The following is an 18,406-nucleotide window of genomic DNA, read 5'->3' on the forward strand; positions in this document are numbered from 1 at the left end:
CCAAATGACGAGTATCCCCAAGGCTATGCAAGAGCTGACTGGACTCCTGTGGAAAAGTTAGATTTGAGGAAATTTAAGGAAGCAATATCATATGATATGCATTCACCTTTTGTGTTGCAGATGTTAAATTCAACGATAATCAGTAACAGAATTGTCCCTCAAGACTGCAGAAACTTGGTTACAGCAGTATTGGAACATGGTCCTCAATTACAGTGGAGGACCTGGTGGAAAGATGAATCTAGGACCATTTAACAACAAATTAGGGCTAGAGGCATTGAAACCTCCCAAGACCAACTTCTTGCAGAGGGCTATTATGCTGATGTACAAAGACAGTCTCTATGATGACCACACCTTGGCTCTATGCTGTACAGCAGCTTTGAATGCTTGGGACAGAATTGAAGAAGTTGGAAAGAGAACTGAGTCATTTGCTAAAGTTATACAGTATCCAAAGGAAACCTTCACTGACTTTTTACAAAGATTGACTTCAGCTGTAAATAGAATGATAACAAATTCAGAAAGTAGACAGATAATAATTGAATCTTGGGCTTTTGAAAATTGTATTTCACAATGCAAAAGGATAAGTAGACATTTAAAGGCAAGATTGGCACTCATACAGAAATGGATCTGAGATTCATTAAATACTGAATTTCATAACCATGATGGTGCTTGGATAGAAGAAATGATTCCTAAAGGCTTGAAAAAAAATGTCAGGTGTTTTAATTGTGGTAACAAGATCACCTAAAAAGGGATTATAGACAGGGAGTTCCTAGAAACAATGTTTTTGTCTAAGAATAATCTGAACAGAAGGCCCCTGCCTTCTGAAGTACATAGATGGTGTATCAAAGGCTAACCTTGGATCAATGAATGTGAATCAACAAGTGATATACAGGGTAACCCTTTGCTATCTGGAAATGTCTTGAGCTGCCTCTCACAGTCCCCCATGTGGAATTTGGTTCAGTCATTCCATGTCACTGGGGGAGAAACTCCTCCCCAGAGCAATTAAATGAACTAATGCCTATTATCAAAAACCATAGTGCTCTGGATGAAAATTTCAGGAGAAAAAATGAAGCAAAGATTATAAAGATAAGATTCTGACAAGAAAGGCCTCTAGATTAGAAGAGGTGATAGTTGATCATCTAGAGTGACCATTCAATCTAAACTAACTTTTAAGACTAACAAATGTTTTTCATTTGTTCAGATACAACTTGCCAAAAGGGAAACTCCCAAAGTTAGAGTTGGGGCAGTGTTTTTTGTCTTTCCAGGAGAATGAAGGCAATCAGCAAAGGAATCTGAAAATCACTGGAGAAATGAGACATCTGAAGAAAAAGGATGAATCATTCAGAGAAAATGTCTCAAGAAAAAGAGTATATTGGCCTATTGTTATATTGCATATCAAGCAGGATAACATTTTATAAGTTTTCATAAATGTTTGTTTCTGCTGTCCTCTACAGACACATAATACAAATGGTCTTTTTAGTCCCAATTCAATTAAAATTAAAGCTGGCTTTGGAGATATATCATGGCTCTCTCTTTCTCTAAACCCAAGCATGATTGTTAAAAGGTAAATCCAAAATCTCTGTTTTATGTCAGAAGAGCCATCTGATATGAGACAGAAGAAAAACCAAAATTAATGGACTATTCTATTGTTACTAATCTCATTATCCTTTGGTCTTATTTTGACTCTTTAAAACTTTTCTTGAGGCATGTGTAGATATAACCAACTGTCTTATTAAAATAAGAAACACAGAACCAATGTAAAAGAGAAAGCCGAGACGTCAGAGCTCAGAGCTAAAATCTTACCTCCTGCAGTGCTCCTAGCTTCCCCCAAAGAGAGCTACTTCCTGTGTGCCTGTCTTTAAATAGTCTTTCTGTTCTGCCTTCTCATTGGTTGTAAATCCAAACACATGACTGCCTCGTTACTGCCTGTAAGTACCGCCCTCCAGGTCTTTAAGGCATATGTCTCCAATGCTGGCTGTATCCCTGAACATACAGAAATCTATCTTCTACCAAGTGCTGGGATTAAAGGTATGTGCCCCCACTGCTGTCACCGCCACCACCACCACCACCACCATAGCTCTTGCTATGGCTCTAACAGCTCTGACCCCAGGGCAACTTTATTTATTAACATATAATTAAAATCACATTTCAGTACAAATAAAATACCACCATAGGTATGAATATTATATCAAAATTTATAAGACACATATATATTAAACTTTTTGTCATGATATTAATGGGCAAATATAGTACTAACTAATTCTAGACAAAGGCTTCATCTAGCTTCCTGTACATGATTTTGGGTTTGAGTCTCTATCAGGTAACTAAGAATTAAGTTTCTGTACTCTGGATGTATATAACAAATTATGGTCCTTTAACCTCTTTGAGATCTGCTGTATATGACATTTAAAATGTTTAAGTTTTATGCAATGAACCATGATCATGCCTAACAGCAACCTTTGAAGGCTACAATTGGAGGATGGGGCCCCAAAACAATGATTCCACTTGAACTATAGTAATGTCAATAAGTTGACAAACACCACTTAAAGATCAGCTTTGAACTACAAACTGCTCAGGACAATTACAAGGTGGCTGGCTGAGATGATCCAGCCTCACAGATTGCTCTAGCCAGGACTTGAGACAAGCCTGACACTTTCCTATTATACAGAGATTGGACACCAAATGATATAGTTAGCTCTCCCAGGATTTGACAATTATACCAGTTTTTTTTAAGGATCCCCTAGAAATGCCATTGCTCCCCCAGGTAGCAGGAAGTAATTTTAAGAACACAATGTCCACATTCCCAAGAGATGGGGTGGGTGCTTTCTGGTCATTTAGTGTGTTATGAATATTGCTGTTGTTTGGAATGGTTGGTTACAAGTTGTTATTGGTAATGGCCAGGAAAAAAGCTGACCAAAGGAGATTAGATTCAGGAATCTTGTTCTAAAAAGAAAAAGGTGAGGATATAGAAATAGGATAAAAAGGTAGATTAATGATTCTACTTTTAATACAAAAAAGCAACTATTAGTCTTAAATATTTTATATTGGCTTAGATTTTTGTATACTGATACAAATTTGAGGATATTTTTGTCATACTGTATATATGTTATAGAAATGATAGCATAAAAAGGTAGATTGTTGAATCTACTTTTAAACCAAAACAGTAACTACTAGTTTTAAATATTTTGCACTGATATGGATTTTTGTACATTGATACAAATTTAAGGTTATTTTTGTTAGAACATATTATACATATGTTTTTCCTCCTTTTCAAGGTATTGTGCCTATACAGCTCATCTAACAATGTAATGTAAACTTCTAGCCATTGAGAATCATTATTAGAAACTATTTAGAAAAATAAAGAAATGCGTATTAATAGCTAGTAACCTATTACAATCAAACTTGTAGCCAGGTTAGGTATGTTTTCAAGGTCAAACAGAGACATATTTTAGATAAACAGGTGGTCTCAGACACTTCAGAGATCTACAGAATATGGCATTTAAGATATTTTAATAACACAAAGTCCCTTTTTTCATGACAATGAAACATGTCTGCTCTTGGCAGCACCAATCAACTTCAGAGAAGATGATGGGCATCAAAGAAATTCCTTATGGAGTTGACTTTCCTTGTGGTAAAAGTTAGCTGCTGGGTAAGGAAGTGCCCTTGGCTTGTCTGCTGACAGTATGCTGTCCAAACTGGACAAGTAGGACACAAAAGAAAGTGACTGCAGAACTTTTCAAGACAAGGTGGGACAGTCCTTCAAAAATCCTGCTTCACAGTTCAGATATTCTAGGCCTGTAGGCCGAAGATAGATGTCTCAACATTGCAGAAGAACCTCGAGTGATTGTCTAGGCAGCCAGCTATTTCTGTCATTTCTTGTTTTGGGCAGTGGTTTGCTCTACACTTGCTGTTTACTCAAGTAATATTATATCCTTCTCAGGTCTATGATGGAGTTGAAGATCAGATAGTTATAGTTTTCCTTGCTACCAGACTCAGAAAAGAAACTCACTAAAGAGGTGTAAAGTGTATAATATTAAGAGGCATAAAAAGATAGTTTGGGGTTGGTAATGCAAGTTGGGATAGAAAGTGAATTAGGCACAACACTGGACTCACCAAGATAGGAGAGATAATGGAGTATTTTCTCTGAATTTGTTAAATGCTAGTGGACTAAATATTGTGAATATAATTATTGACTGTATATATTTGTACATAGTTATTGTGCTTATTGTATATAGTTTTTCTATGTTAGTTAAAATCTTTGCTTTTTATTTAGACAAAAAGGGGGAGAATGTGTGATACTTTGTTTGTGTTCTGACAAATAAAGATTTCCTGGAGATCAGAGGGCAGAGCTAGCCACCAGTTAACCATAGAAGTCTAGAGGTCATTACAGACAGGAGACAGGAAATGATTAGGCTGAATGGAGACAGGAAGTGATATGATGGGGTAGAAACAAGATCTTGGCCCTTTTGGTCTGAGGATTTGGAGAGGTAAATAGTCATTCACAGCTGCTGCTCTGCTTCTCTGACCTTTCAGCTTTTACCACAAAATCTGACTCTTGCTTTTTTGATAAGACTAATTAGGATCATGCTTTACATACCTCCATAAGAACAGGGTATTTTGCATCCTTCTCCTTCTCTGTTCTAAGTCTCTTAAAGTCTTGTATGATTTTAAATGTTCACTGTAGCACACTGACTTCTACATCTCTTTGTAGGAGTGTTGAGAGAAGATTCACTTTCTGAGATGCCTTTAATATAATAATTTCCTTTCCTGCCATATGGCTTGTATTCAAGGTATCAGGCAGAAATAAAGATGGGAAGGAATATTAGAACATCATGATGAGAAGGAGTACTGGAGCATCCAGAATCAGTGAGAAATGATGGTTGCAATTGCAACCACCAAATCTTTGTATAATTCTTGAATAGGAGGAGACTAAGTTTATATAATTTTCTATGAACATTTAAAACAGGGATGCAAATTTCATGGGTAGACATTTCTATTAGGAGTCACAGTCAGCTACTCCCAATATTTCTGGCTCATTGTGGTAATATGATACTTTGTCTTGTAAAAAAAAAATATCTGCTGTGTTGAGATCATGCTGTGCCCTGCTCTCAGTTACTCCATACAGCGCAGAACAGAGGTTTTTCAGCCTGTGATTTGCCCTGATAACCTTCATTTTACAAGTAAGTTTTGGCTCTACTTTGAGTATAGAAAATAACTGTGTACCTGGGTGAAGGTATGAATGAAACCATCTTTCTGTCACCACTCATGGAGCAATGATTGATAAATGACTATTTATTCTAGATTGTAGAAAGAAAACCACCCCAGAAATTTATTGGCATAAACTGGTATTGTAGGGGCACATGGGTATATTAGAACATATTGGGAAATACGTTTTCACTTTGTGTACAGAAGCATGTCTTTTGCTCAAGTAAAATTTAGTCTCATCTTGAGAATAAACACCTTTAATTTTCAGAAGAGCCTTGTGCTTTCTTTAGTTTTGGAGTCTCCACTAACTGCCAGAAAAATGACCTCACACCATAGCCTTCCAGACATAGTTGCCTATTAGAAGATCTCTACTGCTTTCAAATGAATTAATTTAGCATCCAGAAGCAAATGCACATTTATGATGGAGGCATGAAGCAAATTGAAGGTATAATTTTTATAATATGACTTAACAATTTCCATGCTGTTTCTAACCCATCATTTCATGTTTCCAAAAACTTTCTTTACAGGAGGAACCATCATTCTCATTGCAACTCTCAGATGAAAAGATTTGTAAGTGATTTATCCACCATCAATTTGGAGATCACAGCAGTCCAGGACATGGATCAAATAACTGTAGCCTAATTCCTCTTCTTCTCATCTTTCCCCAGTCACCTTCCTTCTCTCCCTTTACATATGTGTTGCCCCAGTGGCTCAGAGCATGCCTCACTTCTTCCTGCTCTTCTTTCTCTTTCTGCGTCTGACATCACAGTCTGGGGACAGCACAGAGGCGGTGACTGACCGGGGAAAGGGTGATACCCATTCTGAATTTCAGGCTCAGCTTCTCCTTGACTGGCGGCTTGAAGGTAAACTTTTGCACAAGAGCAGTGAAGAAAATAAAAAGCTCAGACCTGGCCAGTTGTTCTCCAGGGCAAGCTCGCTTTCCTGCAGGAAATAAAACAAGATGAGATACTTTCTCAGCTGCCACTGATGCATGCAGGGACTGGTGTTTCCATTTTCCTCCTGCAAATCCTGAACTGTCCCTGGGTTTTGTGTCCAGCTGTTTATTTATGTCTCATATGTGTCTGAATGTGGAATGTTCCACTGAACGTGGAACTCCAGGATCACAGTCTTCATGTGGGACAATAGAAATGAGATGCCTGATCTGGCTGAGAGAATGTATGACTAGTCTCAAGGCTTTTCAAATTCACTTAACAAACATATATGATGTAGCACACAAAGGCTGAACAGCAAAATCATGGACTGCTATAGAACCATTTTGAGGAGAGATAGCTTAATGATTAAAGTTATTTACTACTCTGTCAGAGGACTGGAGGTCAGATCTCAGCACTCACATCAGGAGGTGCACAAACCCCTGCAATGCAAGATTCAAGAGATTCGATGCCCCTTTCTGGCCTCCATGGGCACCATCACACACATACATGTAATATATGCACACAAAGACACATTCCCACATACGTAAATAAAATAAAATAAATCTTGGAGAATGAAATATATAAGCAGGTCCTAGAGCTGAATCCCTAACGTGAAAGCCAGAGTCATACAGGTTGCCCTTGCAGAGGTTCTAGCTTGTAAATGGCAGGCAACTAGAAACAGATGAAGCCTGGGGCAACTAGAAACAGATCAAGGCTGACATCTCTGCATTCATTTTGTACCTGTCTCCTGTCTCAAACATTGAGTCAGATCCCTCCTCAACTCTACAGAAAGGCATGTCCATCATTTAGTAAGTGCACATGCAAACTTGGCCATCATCCCTTTTGAGGATGAAAATACCAAGACAGGAGGATCTAAGGTGTGGCTATCAAATTGACAATAGCCAGTGTTTCTCTAGAAGAGCCTAGAGTGGCACCCAGAAGTCTTCACTCATTCTCTTAATATAACTCAGGAGTAGTAGAGCCTTGTTTGGTGAGACTGTCCCCTAAGCAGGACCTGTCATCTCATAGAGGACAACTGCTCGGCTTCCCTTAAGAACCTCTGTTCTGACAGGACCACATCCTGCAAAGAAAATGAAGAGTGAGCCGGGCGTTGGTGGAGCACACCTTTAATCCCAGCACTCAAGAGACAGAGTCAGGCAGATCTCTGTGAGTTCAAGGCCAGCCTGGTCTCCAAAACGAGTTCTGGGAAAGGTGCAAAGCTACACAGAGAAACTCTGTCGCGGGGGGGGGGGGGAAGAAAATGAAGAATGCTGCTCACTATCTGCATGAGCAGTGGAGGTTTGCTCAGCACCAAACACAAATTGCTCCTAGAAGTGGCTGCTTTCTGAAGACTAATGTCCCATGTGACCAGAACTGAGGTAATAATAATCAGCAAGGTTCAATGTGACAAAGACCAAGGTGGCCTCAGAGTACACATGGTTCTTCCCACCCTTCTGGTATAATCTGAGCACTCATGTCCACAGACTTAAAGACATGTTAGGCAGCTGTGTGTTTCTCTACTTCCCTGTATCATAGAAAATATAAAATTATTGCCTCTCTTTCTTCATTATAGTTTGCTTAATTTCTGGAGAAAACATTAGTGGGACTATCTTATGCCACAAATCACTTCCTGGTTTTGGGGTTCTGGTTACATCATCTTTCATCTTAGGCACCTCTATGATATGGATGGTTAACACATGACATGACACAATTGATTGCAGATGCTGTGTATCTTTTTGTCCTCTTCACATGGGGCGTGCATCCTCAACCTTTGCATAACTTTCAAGTGTTTGTTTTCTTAAAGATGATAGAAGGTATTTTTCTAATTATCTCCTTATCTACCAAATGGGCAGACTGGGGCCATAAGCATCTGCCCTGTTGGGAAGACATGACTCATGTTACATGGTGTTCTCATCTAACCTCTGCTGGCAGTTGGTTTTGAGATTTTATCATTGTGGAACACTTGGTGATGATGGTGTCTACCACGTTCTTCCTTAAACAGCATTTTAATTTTTGTAAGTGAACATATTTTGTGACTGTTAATAAACCAATCTTCATCTGCATGTTTCCACTGGTATTTCTCTTCCAAATTTTGCATGCACCTGAAAAATTGTGACATTAAAATTCTATCACATCTTTTATATATATTGCCATTCTTAAAAAAACTAATCTTTATTTTTATTTTATGTATGTTGGTGTTTTGTCTGCATGTATGTCTTTGCACCACATGTGTGTAGTACCCATTGTGGCCAGAAGAAGGGGTCAGATCCCCTGAGACTGGAACTAGAGATGGTTGTGAGCTGCCATGTGGGTACTGGGAATCGAATCTGGGTTCTCTGGAAGAGCAAAGAGTGCTCTTACCCACTGAGACACCTACATCTCCAGGCCCTGTGGTAACATTCTAACATTGGTCATGCTCTCTCTATTTAATCACTCATGAATATCAGTAAGTGTTACAACCTGTTACTAACCAGTACTTGTTTTAAAACTCCAAACATTTCTGACTTGACCATTCAAGCTGGCATTTTCTGATTTTTGGATAACAGTGTATTCAAAACTTATAGTTTTTCCTTCTCCGGGCATTTTCTGATTTTTGGATAACAGTGTATTCAAAACTTATAGTTTTTCCTTCTCCAGGATTGAATTTTGTCATTTTCCAGAAGTCCTGCTTCTTTTTTATCAAACAATAATATGTACAATATAACATGAAAAACCTGGTCATGAAGCTGACAGTGTCAGTCATGGAGTGACAGTTCCCAAATTGGACTCAATAGGTCTTTGTACTTCTGTTTTGTCTGTAGAGATATTTATCACAACTGTATGAGCATCCAGGATAAGATGTAAAGCAGGAGAACCAAGATTATCTAAGCTACTGACCCCATGTGGAAAGCAGTGAGCAGTAACAGGTTCTTATGAAGTAATACAGCTTGTGACTGCCTATTATACAGAAAGATGTTGACCAATACATAGGACATGAACTTGACAAATCTTAAAATGGATGGGCCCATAACTGAGGTGGCAAGTTACAGTCTGGATATAATATAAAGAGAACTAAACTTCAAGTTAAAACATAAGCCTTGTACCCTGCTCTGTCAATTCTTTGGGCACGTGATCTTGAATAAGAAAGAACCCTCTTCTTATCTCTCCTTGTTTGGAGGTTGCTTATGGGGTGATAGTAAACATTTATATTTCTTACCTGATAATTAATAACTATATTGCTGTAATAATTATGTGACACAATTGGTCTGTTAAGTGAAGTGTATAATTTAGAGTAAATGATAGCACCAGTGTCTCTGCATGTTGCCACTTTTATTTTACAGCTGGTGCAGATGGGAGAATTGTTTAAACTGGGTGAAGCCCGAGGCCACTATTGGAAGAGGATTTTTATAGTGAGGAGAAGACATGTTCAAGGGCAGCAATGGGCCTGGAAGAACATCTTCCTGTGGAAGCCATGATGGGGATCTACTCACATTCTTCTCACCACACTCCTAGGAATTATAACACAAAGCATTTACTTGGAAAATAAAAAGGATCATATTCATAGACTTTCCATATTTCATGGATCTGATTGATTAACTTAGAATAATTGAATAAGTGAAATATGTAGCTGAGGTTTTGTACTATAATTTAAAACTTTAAAAAATTTTATAAACTGGAAGACTGGAAAGAGTCCCTGTATATCATCAGCTTTCCTACTAAAGTGAGTTGAGAACAGTGAACAAAGGAACAGACAGTCCCAGATGGAAAGACAAAGAGGTCAGAAGCAGCCCCTGAAGACATACCCAGGGCAGCCCAGTCCCAAGAAACACTGGATCTGGATCTGGCTCTGGATCTGCATGCAAACACTAGCATGTAGGCAAATGCAGGCTCCCCTCGGCCTGAGTCTTAGTGTCATGAGAAGTGACACTGCCTCAGATAATCTGAAAAACTCAACAACATGTCCAGCATTCCAGTGTGGCTTCTGGGCAGTATTTATTCACCTTCTGAGACAGTGTTTGGAAACACAAGCTTCAGTGGGAGAAAATCTGGTGGACACTGAGCTCTAGCTGCAGCACACTTGCTAGATCTGTGTCCTTACCTCTGCAGTGATGACTAATTTCAACTGGAAAGGCTGCAGGGGGAGGCATGCTCCAAGGGGCAGCTCTGATTCATCTTCTATCCCACTACTTTCCTGCCCTCAGGGTGGATGTTTGATAGCTAATAATTGCTTAGAACATATTTATCAAATTAAAGAATTGTAAGATTGCTTGAAAAAACATATGCTACATATAAAAGCCAATATTTGGAATATACTAGAACATTTGGTTATTGATTTAGCAACACTACTACTACAATCTTTAGTAACTTGCCTGGCAGAAAACACAAGGGAAAAAAAGTCATCACTGTGTTTCCTTTCTTGCTTATCAGGTGGTATAGCAAATGCATGTACTAACTATATTTAACAAAGAGGATTGTAATTTACAAAGATAAGACATATTTAGACAGTGTTTATGGGATAGAAGTCAATTCACTTAAGCAAATGCCAGTTAAAACTATTTAACAAGACAAGTTAAAAACATTAAAACTCAGCTCTCTTCCTTCTAAGGAGGCATTCCCTTATAAAGAACTTGTGGCACTCAAACTGCCTACACAATGGAAGTATCCAACTTTGCTGCTCAGCAAGAGGCAGAGATTAGGTCTCTGCTGTCAGTGCTGTAGAAAACAGAACAAAGTTGAAATCTTCATCAGAAGTAAGGAAGCATTGATAATGTATGTGTGGGGGTGCTGAACTGAAACCAATTGCAAAATGGAGATCTACTGGGAAGGCTCATCTGTAAGGATCCCAGAAAGAAGGGAAGGGATGAGGTGGAACTCTGAACTGTCTTCTGTGCATCACAACTCACCCATTGAGAAAGGCAGGAAAGATTCTCTCTTCTTAAACTGTCCATTCTCCAAAAAGTGCTCTGGATTGAAGATGTCTGGCGTGGCCCATTCTTTGGGGTCCATGTGCAGTGCAGTCAAGTTGGTTTGGACTAAAGTACCCTAGAGAAGGTAGTAAAGACTCAAGACAATGTATGGACAAGACACAGACAGATGGCTGGTGGTTATCAATCTTCCATGCTTGAGCCTACTTACCTTTGGCAGGTGGAATCCAGCCAATGTAGTGTCAACTGTCACTTCCCTGGGAACATTTAGAGGGATGATATTTCCCATTCTCAGCACCTCATGGACAACAGCAGTGGTGTAGGGCATGGAGTTTCGGTCAGCCAGGCTGGGCTGCTTCTCCTGGCCAATCACTCTGTCAATTTCAGCCTGTACTTTTTCTTCAAGGAAATAAGAGGCTGCATTAAGTTTTAAACTTCATTGCTTTCTTCTTAAGATAGAGAAAGCTGTCTTCTAAAACTTATTTGCTTTTATTTTATCTAGTGTCCTGATTGTGAGGAAACAAAAGTTCTCTACCCTCTAACAAGCCTGATTTAGAAAACTGCAAACTCTATTCCTTTCTTCAAGCCTACAGCATAACTATGAATTTATGTATATCCTGAAGTTAATAATCAGGATGGCCATGGCTGAGCTCATATCAGTGTCTATTCAGACATCTACAAAAAATACTTTTTACTGAAATGATTATCATCAGTATACTTTTGCTTTTTTTTTTTTACTTGTAGAGTCTGTGAGTTCTAAGATTAGGACATTAACAGATTTCTTGTCTGGTAAGGACCAATTTCTTTGTCATAGTTGAGAAATCCTTGTTGTATCATCATGCCATAAGGTGGAAAGAACCCATCTAATTCCTCTTCCTAAAGAACAAACTCCCTTCATAACAGCGAATCACCTCCTCATACCATCCCATTGGTAAATAAGCTTCAATGAGTTTATAGGGAAGCCACAAATATTGAGACCACAGCATATCCACCGACTAATTTCTCAAGGGTATATGTCATCATGGGCAGTGAATTGTAATGCATTTCAGGGCAAGGTTGATAGTGAAACTAGTAATATTTTATGAGCTTCAGTTTCTTCATCTGATTATTGAGAATAAGTCAGCTTTATCATAAGGGCATTTTGAGATTTCCTGATTCTGCATAATCAATGAAACCAATAATAGATATTCCTCTTAATATCTTCACTATTGTAGAACAGTAGAGATTCAGCTGTTAACCTGCTTTTCAAGGTAAAGATCTAATTTCCCAGATTCTTTAAAGAGGAAATGTGACTTAATTTTGCAAGTTAACATAAGTGCTGTGGGATGGTCCTTCTAAAATCTGTAAATAGTTATATCTCTCATTGATTGATAATAAAGCTGTTTTGGCCTATGTCAAGGCAGGGTAAGGTTAAGCAAAACATTCAAATGAAGAACTCAGAGGAAGAGGAGAGGAGTCTACAGAGACACAAGAATCCACTGATGAAGCAAGATGTCAGAGGATCGGTAATCCAGGGACCACATGGCAATACATAGATTAATAAAAATCAGTTAACTTAAATGTAAAAGCTTATTATGTTGAGGGCGATGTTTTGCTTTTGTTTCTACAAGAGAAGAAAAGCTATGGATACCATCAACATTGACACAGGTTCAATTTGAACAAGAGAGACCTCTTAATTAGAAGAGGTGATAGTTCATTAACCAGCATGACCATTCAATTTAAACTAACTTATACCACTAACAAATGCTTTTCATTTAATCAGATATAACTTGCCAAAAGGGAACCTCCTGAAAGTTAGGCTTGGGGAAGGCTTTTTGTTTTTGTCTTTCAGGAGAATGAAGGCTAAGGAATCTGAAGAACACTGGACAAATGAGACATCTGAAGAAAAAGGACAAATCATCCAGAAAAGATGTCTCAAAAAGAAGAATGAATTGGTCTGTTGGTATATCACATATAAAATTTCATAAGTTGTGATATTTTATTTGTATTAAATGTTAGTTATTTGTATGTTAATAAATAAAGTTGCCCGGGGTTCAGAGCTATTAGCAAGCCATAGGAAAGCAGGGCAGTGGTGGCGTACACCTGTAATCCCAGCACTTGGTAGGCAGAGCTAGGTAAGTCTCTGTATGTTCAGGGATATAACCAGCAATGAATACACACTCCTTTAATCTCAATACCAACCATAGAAGACCTGAAGGTCTATACAGACAGGCCGTGAGGAGGCAGTCATATGGTTGGGTTTACAACCAATGAGAAGGCAAAACAGAAACTCTATATAAAGACTTTAACACAGGAAAAATAGCTCTGGTTCAGAGAGGTAGGACCACTGCAGGAGGAAGGGTAAGATTTTAGCTCTTAGCTCTGACCTCTTGGCTTTCTTCTTTGCATTGGTTCTGTGTTTCTTATTTAATAACATGGTTGGTTACATCTACAATAAGTCTTCCTAAATGTTTGTTTCTGCTGTTCTTTACAGATACTTAGTGCAGATAGTCTTTATGTAATCTCAGTTCAATTAAAAAGTAAAGCTAGCTTTGGAGTTGTATTGTGGTTCTCTCCTTCTCTAAACTCAAGCATGCTTGTCAAAATAAAATGCAAAATCTCAGTATCATGTCAGAAGAGCCTTCTGATATGGGACAGATGAAAGCCAAACTTAAGGGACTATTCTGCTGCCACTAATCTCATAATTATTTAGTTCTATTTTGATTCTTTAAAACTTTTCTTAAGGTATGACTTTTATATCAAAATTTATAAGATTTATATATATATATTAAATTTTTGTCATGGTATTAATGGTCATATAGAATACTAACTAATCCTAGAAAAAAGGCTTCTCTAGTCTCTTACACATGTTTTCATGTTTGAGTCTCTATCACTTTTCTGCAGGGAACCATGACTGTGCCTAACAGCAACTTTAAAGCCTCCAAAAAGATGATGAGGCCCCACAATGATGATTCCATCAGGACGAAGATAATATCACTAATCTGACAAACATCATCCAAATATGAGCTTTTGACTACAAACTGCTCAGGACAATTTCAAGTTGGCTAGCTGAGATGGTCCAGCCTCACAGACTACTCAAGCAAGGACTGGAGATAATCCCTGCATTTGCACATTATAGCCAATAAATGATAGAGCTAGCTCTCGCAGAACTTGACAATTAACCACCAAATTTTTCTTTTCAGGATCCCTTAAAGATGCCTTTGCCCCCAGACAGCAGGAAGTAATTTTAAGAACATGACACCCATATTCCCAAGAGGTGGGGTGGGTGGTTTTTGGTCATTCAATGGGTTATGGATAAGTGATATTGTTTAGGATGGTTGTTTACAAGTTGTTAATTGATAATGGTCAGGAAAAAGCTAAACAAGGAGATTAGATTCAGCATTTTTGTTTGAAAAAAAAGAAAGAAAAAGAAAAAAGAGGATATAGATAAGAGGTAGATTATTGAATCTACTCTAAAAAAAAGAGATACAGAAATAATAGGATAATAGACTAGATTATTGAATCTACTCTGAAAAGAAAAAAGAGAGAATATGGGTATGATAGGATAAAAAGGTAGATTATAGAATCTACTTTTAAAAGTCAACTACTTGTAGAAGGAATCTTAAAGGTACTTATTAATAAAATCAAACCTGAGCCAGGTATTGGGGTGAACCAGAGAACCAGAACAAGCCACAGCTACCTCACCTCGCCAGATCCTCAGCTGGTCTTGTTTCCTCAGACTGGAGGCCTCTGAGTCCTCATCCAGAATGGGTCTCAGCTGAATTGCTGCTCAAAAACTTCTAGTTTCTAGTCCTCACGCCTTATATACCTTTCTGCTTTCAGCCACCACTCCCTGGGATTAAAGGCTTGCTTTCTGGGATTAAAGGCATGAGTCACCATGCTTGGCTGTATCCTTGAACACATGGATTTCTGCCTCTGGAATGCTAGGATTAGAGGCGTGTGCTACCCCTGCCTATCCTCTATGTTTAATATTGTGGCTGTTCTGTCTCTGACCCCAGATAAGTTTATTAGGGTGCACAATATTTCAGGGAACACAATACCACCACAACTACTAATTTTAAATATTTTACATTGGATTGGATTTTTGTATATTGTATACAAATTATGTATATTGCTACAAATTTGAGATTGTTTTATATAGATATGATAAGATTAGAAGGTAGATTATTGAATCTATTTTTAAAAGGCAACTACTAGTTTTAAATATATTACATTGGAATGGATTTTTTGTATGTTATATACAAATTATGTATATTGATACAAATTTGAGATTGATTTTGTTAGGAAATACTGTACATATATTTCTAATATTATTCAAGGTCTTGTACCTATACAGTTCATTTAACAATGTAATGCAATTTGCTAATCCTTATTATTACCAACTAATTAGGATATAAAGAAATATAAGTTAATAGTCATTACAATTGAACTTGTAGTCATATGAGTTATGTTTTCAAGGTCAAGTAGAAAAATATTTTAGGCAGACAGGTCATCTTCAAATCCTTCAGAGATCTGAAGAATATGGCATTTAAGATGTTTTAATAATAATTTTTCTTTTTTTATGACTATGAGACATATCTGCTCCTGGCAGGACCAATCTACTTCAGAGAAGATGATGGGCATTGAAGAAACTCCACATGGAGTTTAATTTCATTGTGGCAAAAGTTAGCCACTGGGCAAGAAAGTGCCCTTACGTCAACTGCTGACAGTATGCTATCCAAAATGGACAAGCAGGACACACACAAAAAAAGGACTGCTGATCCTTGCCAGGACAAGGTGGGAAGGCTCTTTAGAAAATCCTGCTTCATAGATGAGTCTGTAAGATATGATAAGCCTGTAGGCCAAAGATGATGCCCCAGTGTTGCAGAGAAAATTTGGGTGACTATCTAGGCAGTTGGCTGTTTCTGTCATAACTCACATTTTTTGGAAGTTGCTTGATAGCACTTCCTGTTTTACTAGGTAATATTATTTCCTTCACAGGTCTCTGAGGGAATTGAAGATTAGATAGTTATACTTATAGTTTTCCTTGTTAACAATTTCAGAAAAGAAACTCACTAAAGAGGTATAAAGTGTATAAGTTTGCAAGACATCAAAAGATAGTTTTGGTAATGCAAATTAGGATAGAAGATAAATTAGATACAATCCTTTGGATTCACAAAGATAGGATAGATAATGGAATATTTTCTCTGAATTTGTCAAACGCAAATAGACTAGACATTGTTGATGCATCTATTGCCTGTATATACTGTATATAGTTATTGTATTACTGTATATAGTTTTCTCAGATTAGTTATAACTTTTTTATTTTAGACAAAAAAGGGGAAATGTGGTGATATTTTATTTGTGCTCTAATAAATAAAGCTTATCTAGGGATTAGAGGCAAAAACCAGCCACTATATTGAACATAGAGGTCAGGCAGTGGTAGCACATGCCTTTAATCCTAGCATTTGGGAGGCAAAGATCTATCTGGGTCTCATGAGTTCAAGGCCACACTGGGAACAGAGCCAGGCATGGTGGCACATGCCTTTAATCCCAGTGCTAGTTAACCATAGAGGTCTGGAGGTCTGGACAGACAGATAGGAAGCAATAGAGCTGGGCAGAAAGAGGAAGTGACGTAGTTGGACAGAGAGAGGAAGTAAGATGGCAGGGCACAGAAAGGTATATAGACATGAGTATATAGGAAGTGGCTCTCTTTTTGGCTGAGGATTTCCTAGAGGTAAGAGATGGCTGGCTTGCTCTCTGACCTTTCAGCTTTCACTCCAATACCTGGCTCCAGGTTGTTTTTTTATTAATAAGTCCGTTTAGCAATTTGTGTTACAAGAGCTAGTTAATATATGCTTGAGCCATCGACCAAGCATTTATAATTAATATAAGCCTCTGTGTGTAATATAAGCAGCTGCTGGGTATTTGGGAGTTGCGAGCAGGACAGAAACTTCTGTTTACACATAAGTAGATACAATGTATCATCCTTGAAACAAGGCTTATAGATCTACTTCCTTCTCTAGTTTTTCTCCCTGGGGTACAAAGGCAGTCCTCATAGGAGCCACTGCAGAGTCTGTGAGCCTCAGCTGAGCTCATTGCTGCCATAAGGTGAAAGGAATTTGGAACCCGAGGGCCTTACAAGGTCCTGCATGGTCCTTTGTCCTGAGAGAGATTATATATACATGCCTAACATTGGCACTACCATACACATAAAAGAGTGACAAGGGAATAATATTCATCTAACATAAATCAGATCTCAAACACTATGATGATTTTGAGGTAGGGCCAATTCATGTCCATGATCATCTTGAGTTTTCAGCAGTCTTGCTTCAGTCTCTTAAGCATTTATATTAGTGATGTGGACCACTAATCAGATCTTCTTTCAATTTTTAAGGGTACAATGATATAATACTAAATATATGTTGGGGGATATTTGATCATACTGAGAAACCCAAGTTTGCATTTTCATTAATTAAATAAAATTAACCTTGGGTTGGGAGGCTGAGTTATCATCTAGTTGACAGAAAGTAATAATAGATCATCAGAAGGCATCTTGAAGAGACAGAGAGAAGCACTGGAAGGAGTAGGGAGGGGTTTTGAGTGGTGCAGCTTTTTGGGGGGGAAGGGGGGAAGCAGAAAGACGTGTTTCTGGGAGACACTAGCTATGAGAGAGGGCTAGATAGTTGCTACTCAGCCTCTCTGAGCTAGCAGGTATTCACTTAAGCCTTTGACTCTGGAGTTTTACTTCTAAATAGAATGATAGCGGGTTAGTTAAAGCTACCTTTAGCAGCAATGACAGAGCCAGTTCCAGAGGGAACAGAATTCCTGCCAGGCTGCCATTAGAGAAGCAGGCAGGTAACTGTGGAGTTGCAATTGCTGACAGAAAAGGCAGTAGATTAAGGTGCAGCCAACTGTGCCGAAGTTGAAACAACAAATATATCTATATTGTTGGAAAGTAGTGTGCTGTGGATATTGTTCTATATAAATAAAACACTGGTGGCCAGTGACAAGGCAGGAAGTAGGTGGGACAAGGAGAGAGGAGAATTCTGGGAAGCGGAAGGCTGAGGGGACAGACACTGCAGCCACGGCCAGGAGAGGCAACCTGTAAAGACGCCGGTAAGCCACCAGCCACGTGGCAAGGTATAGATTTATAAAAATGGGTTAATTTAAGATAAAAGAACAGTTAGCAGAAAGCCTGCCACGGCCATACAGTTTATAAGTGATATAAGCGTCTGAGTGATTATTTTATAAGTGGATTGTGGGACTGCGGGGCTTGGGGAACCTGGAGAGAAGCCCTCCAGCAACAAATGGCGCCCAACAGCTCGAGCTTCCACCTTAAACCTGAGAATATTTAATAACCAATTCTAAACAGAGCCAAAACCAGGT

General features: G+C 38.4%; 1 protein-coding gene across 2 annotated transcripts in view; it reads right to left on the minus strand.

Moving 5' to 3' along the window:
- Nucleotides 1-5,274: 5,274 nt before the first annotated feature.
- LOC102903065 (cytochrome P450 2J4-like) overlaps nt 5,275-18,406 on the minus strand; it is a 42,403-nt gene continuing 29,271 nt past the window's right edge. The window contains exons 7-9 of one of the 2 annotated variants that reach the window (XM_006974025.4): nt 11,250-11,437; nt 11,018-11,156; nt 5,275-6,144 (exon numbers count right to left, since the gene is read on the minus strand). In XM_006974025.4, coding sequence (XP_006974087.1) covers nt 5,966-6,144; nt 11,018-11,156; nt 11,250-11,437 — 506 coding nt within the window. In that variant the 3' untranslated portion in view covers nt 5,275-5,965. The remainder of the gene's footprint in view (nt 6,145-11,017; nt 11,157-11,249; nt 11,438-18,406) is intronic. The other variant, XM_042271430.2, reaches the window with a different exon arrangement.

Source organism: Peromyscus maniculatus, chromosome 2 (assembly GCF_049852395.1).
Source record: "Peromyscus maniculatus bairdii isolate BWxNUB_F1_BW_parent chromosome 2, HU_Pman_BW_mat_3.1, whole genome shotgun sequence".
NCBI classification, from domain to species: domain Eukaryota; kingdom Metazoa; phylum Chordata; class Mammalia; order Rodentia; family Cricetidae; genus Peromyscus; species Peromyscus maniculatus.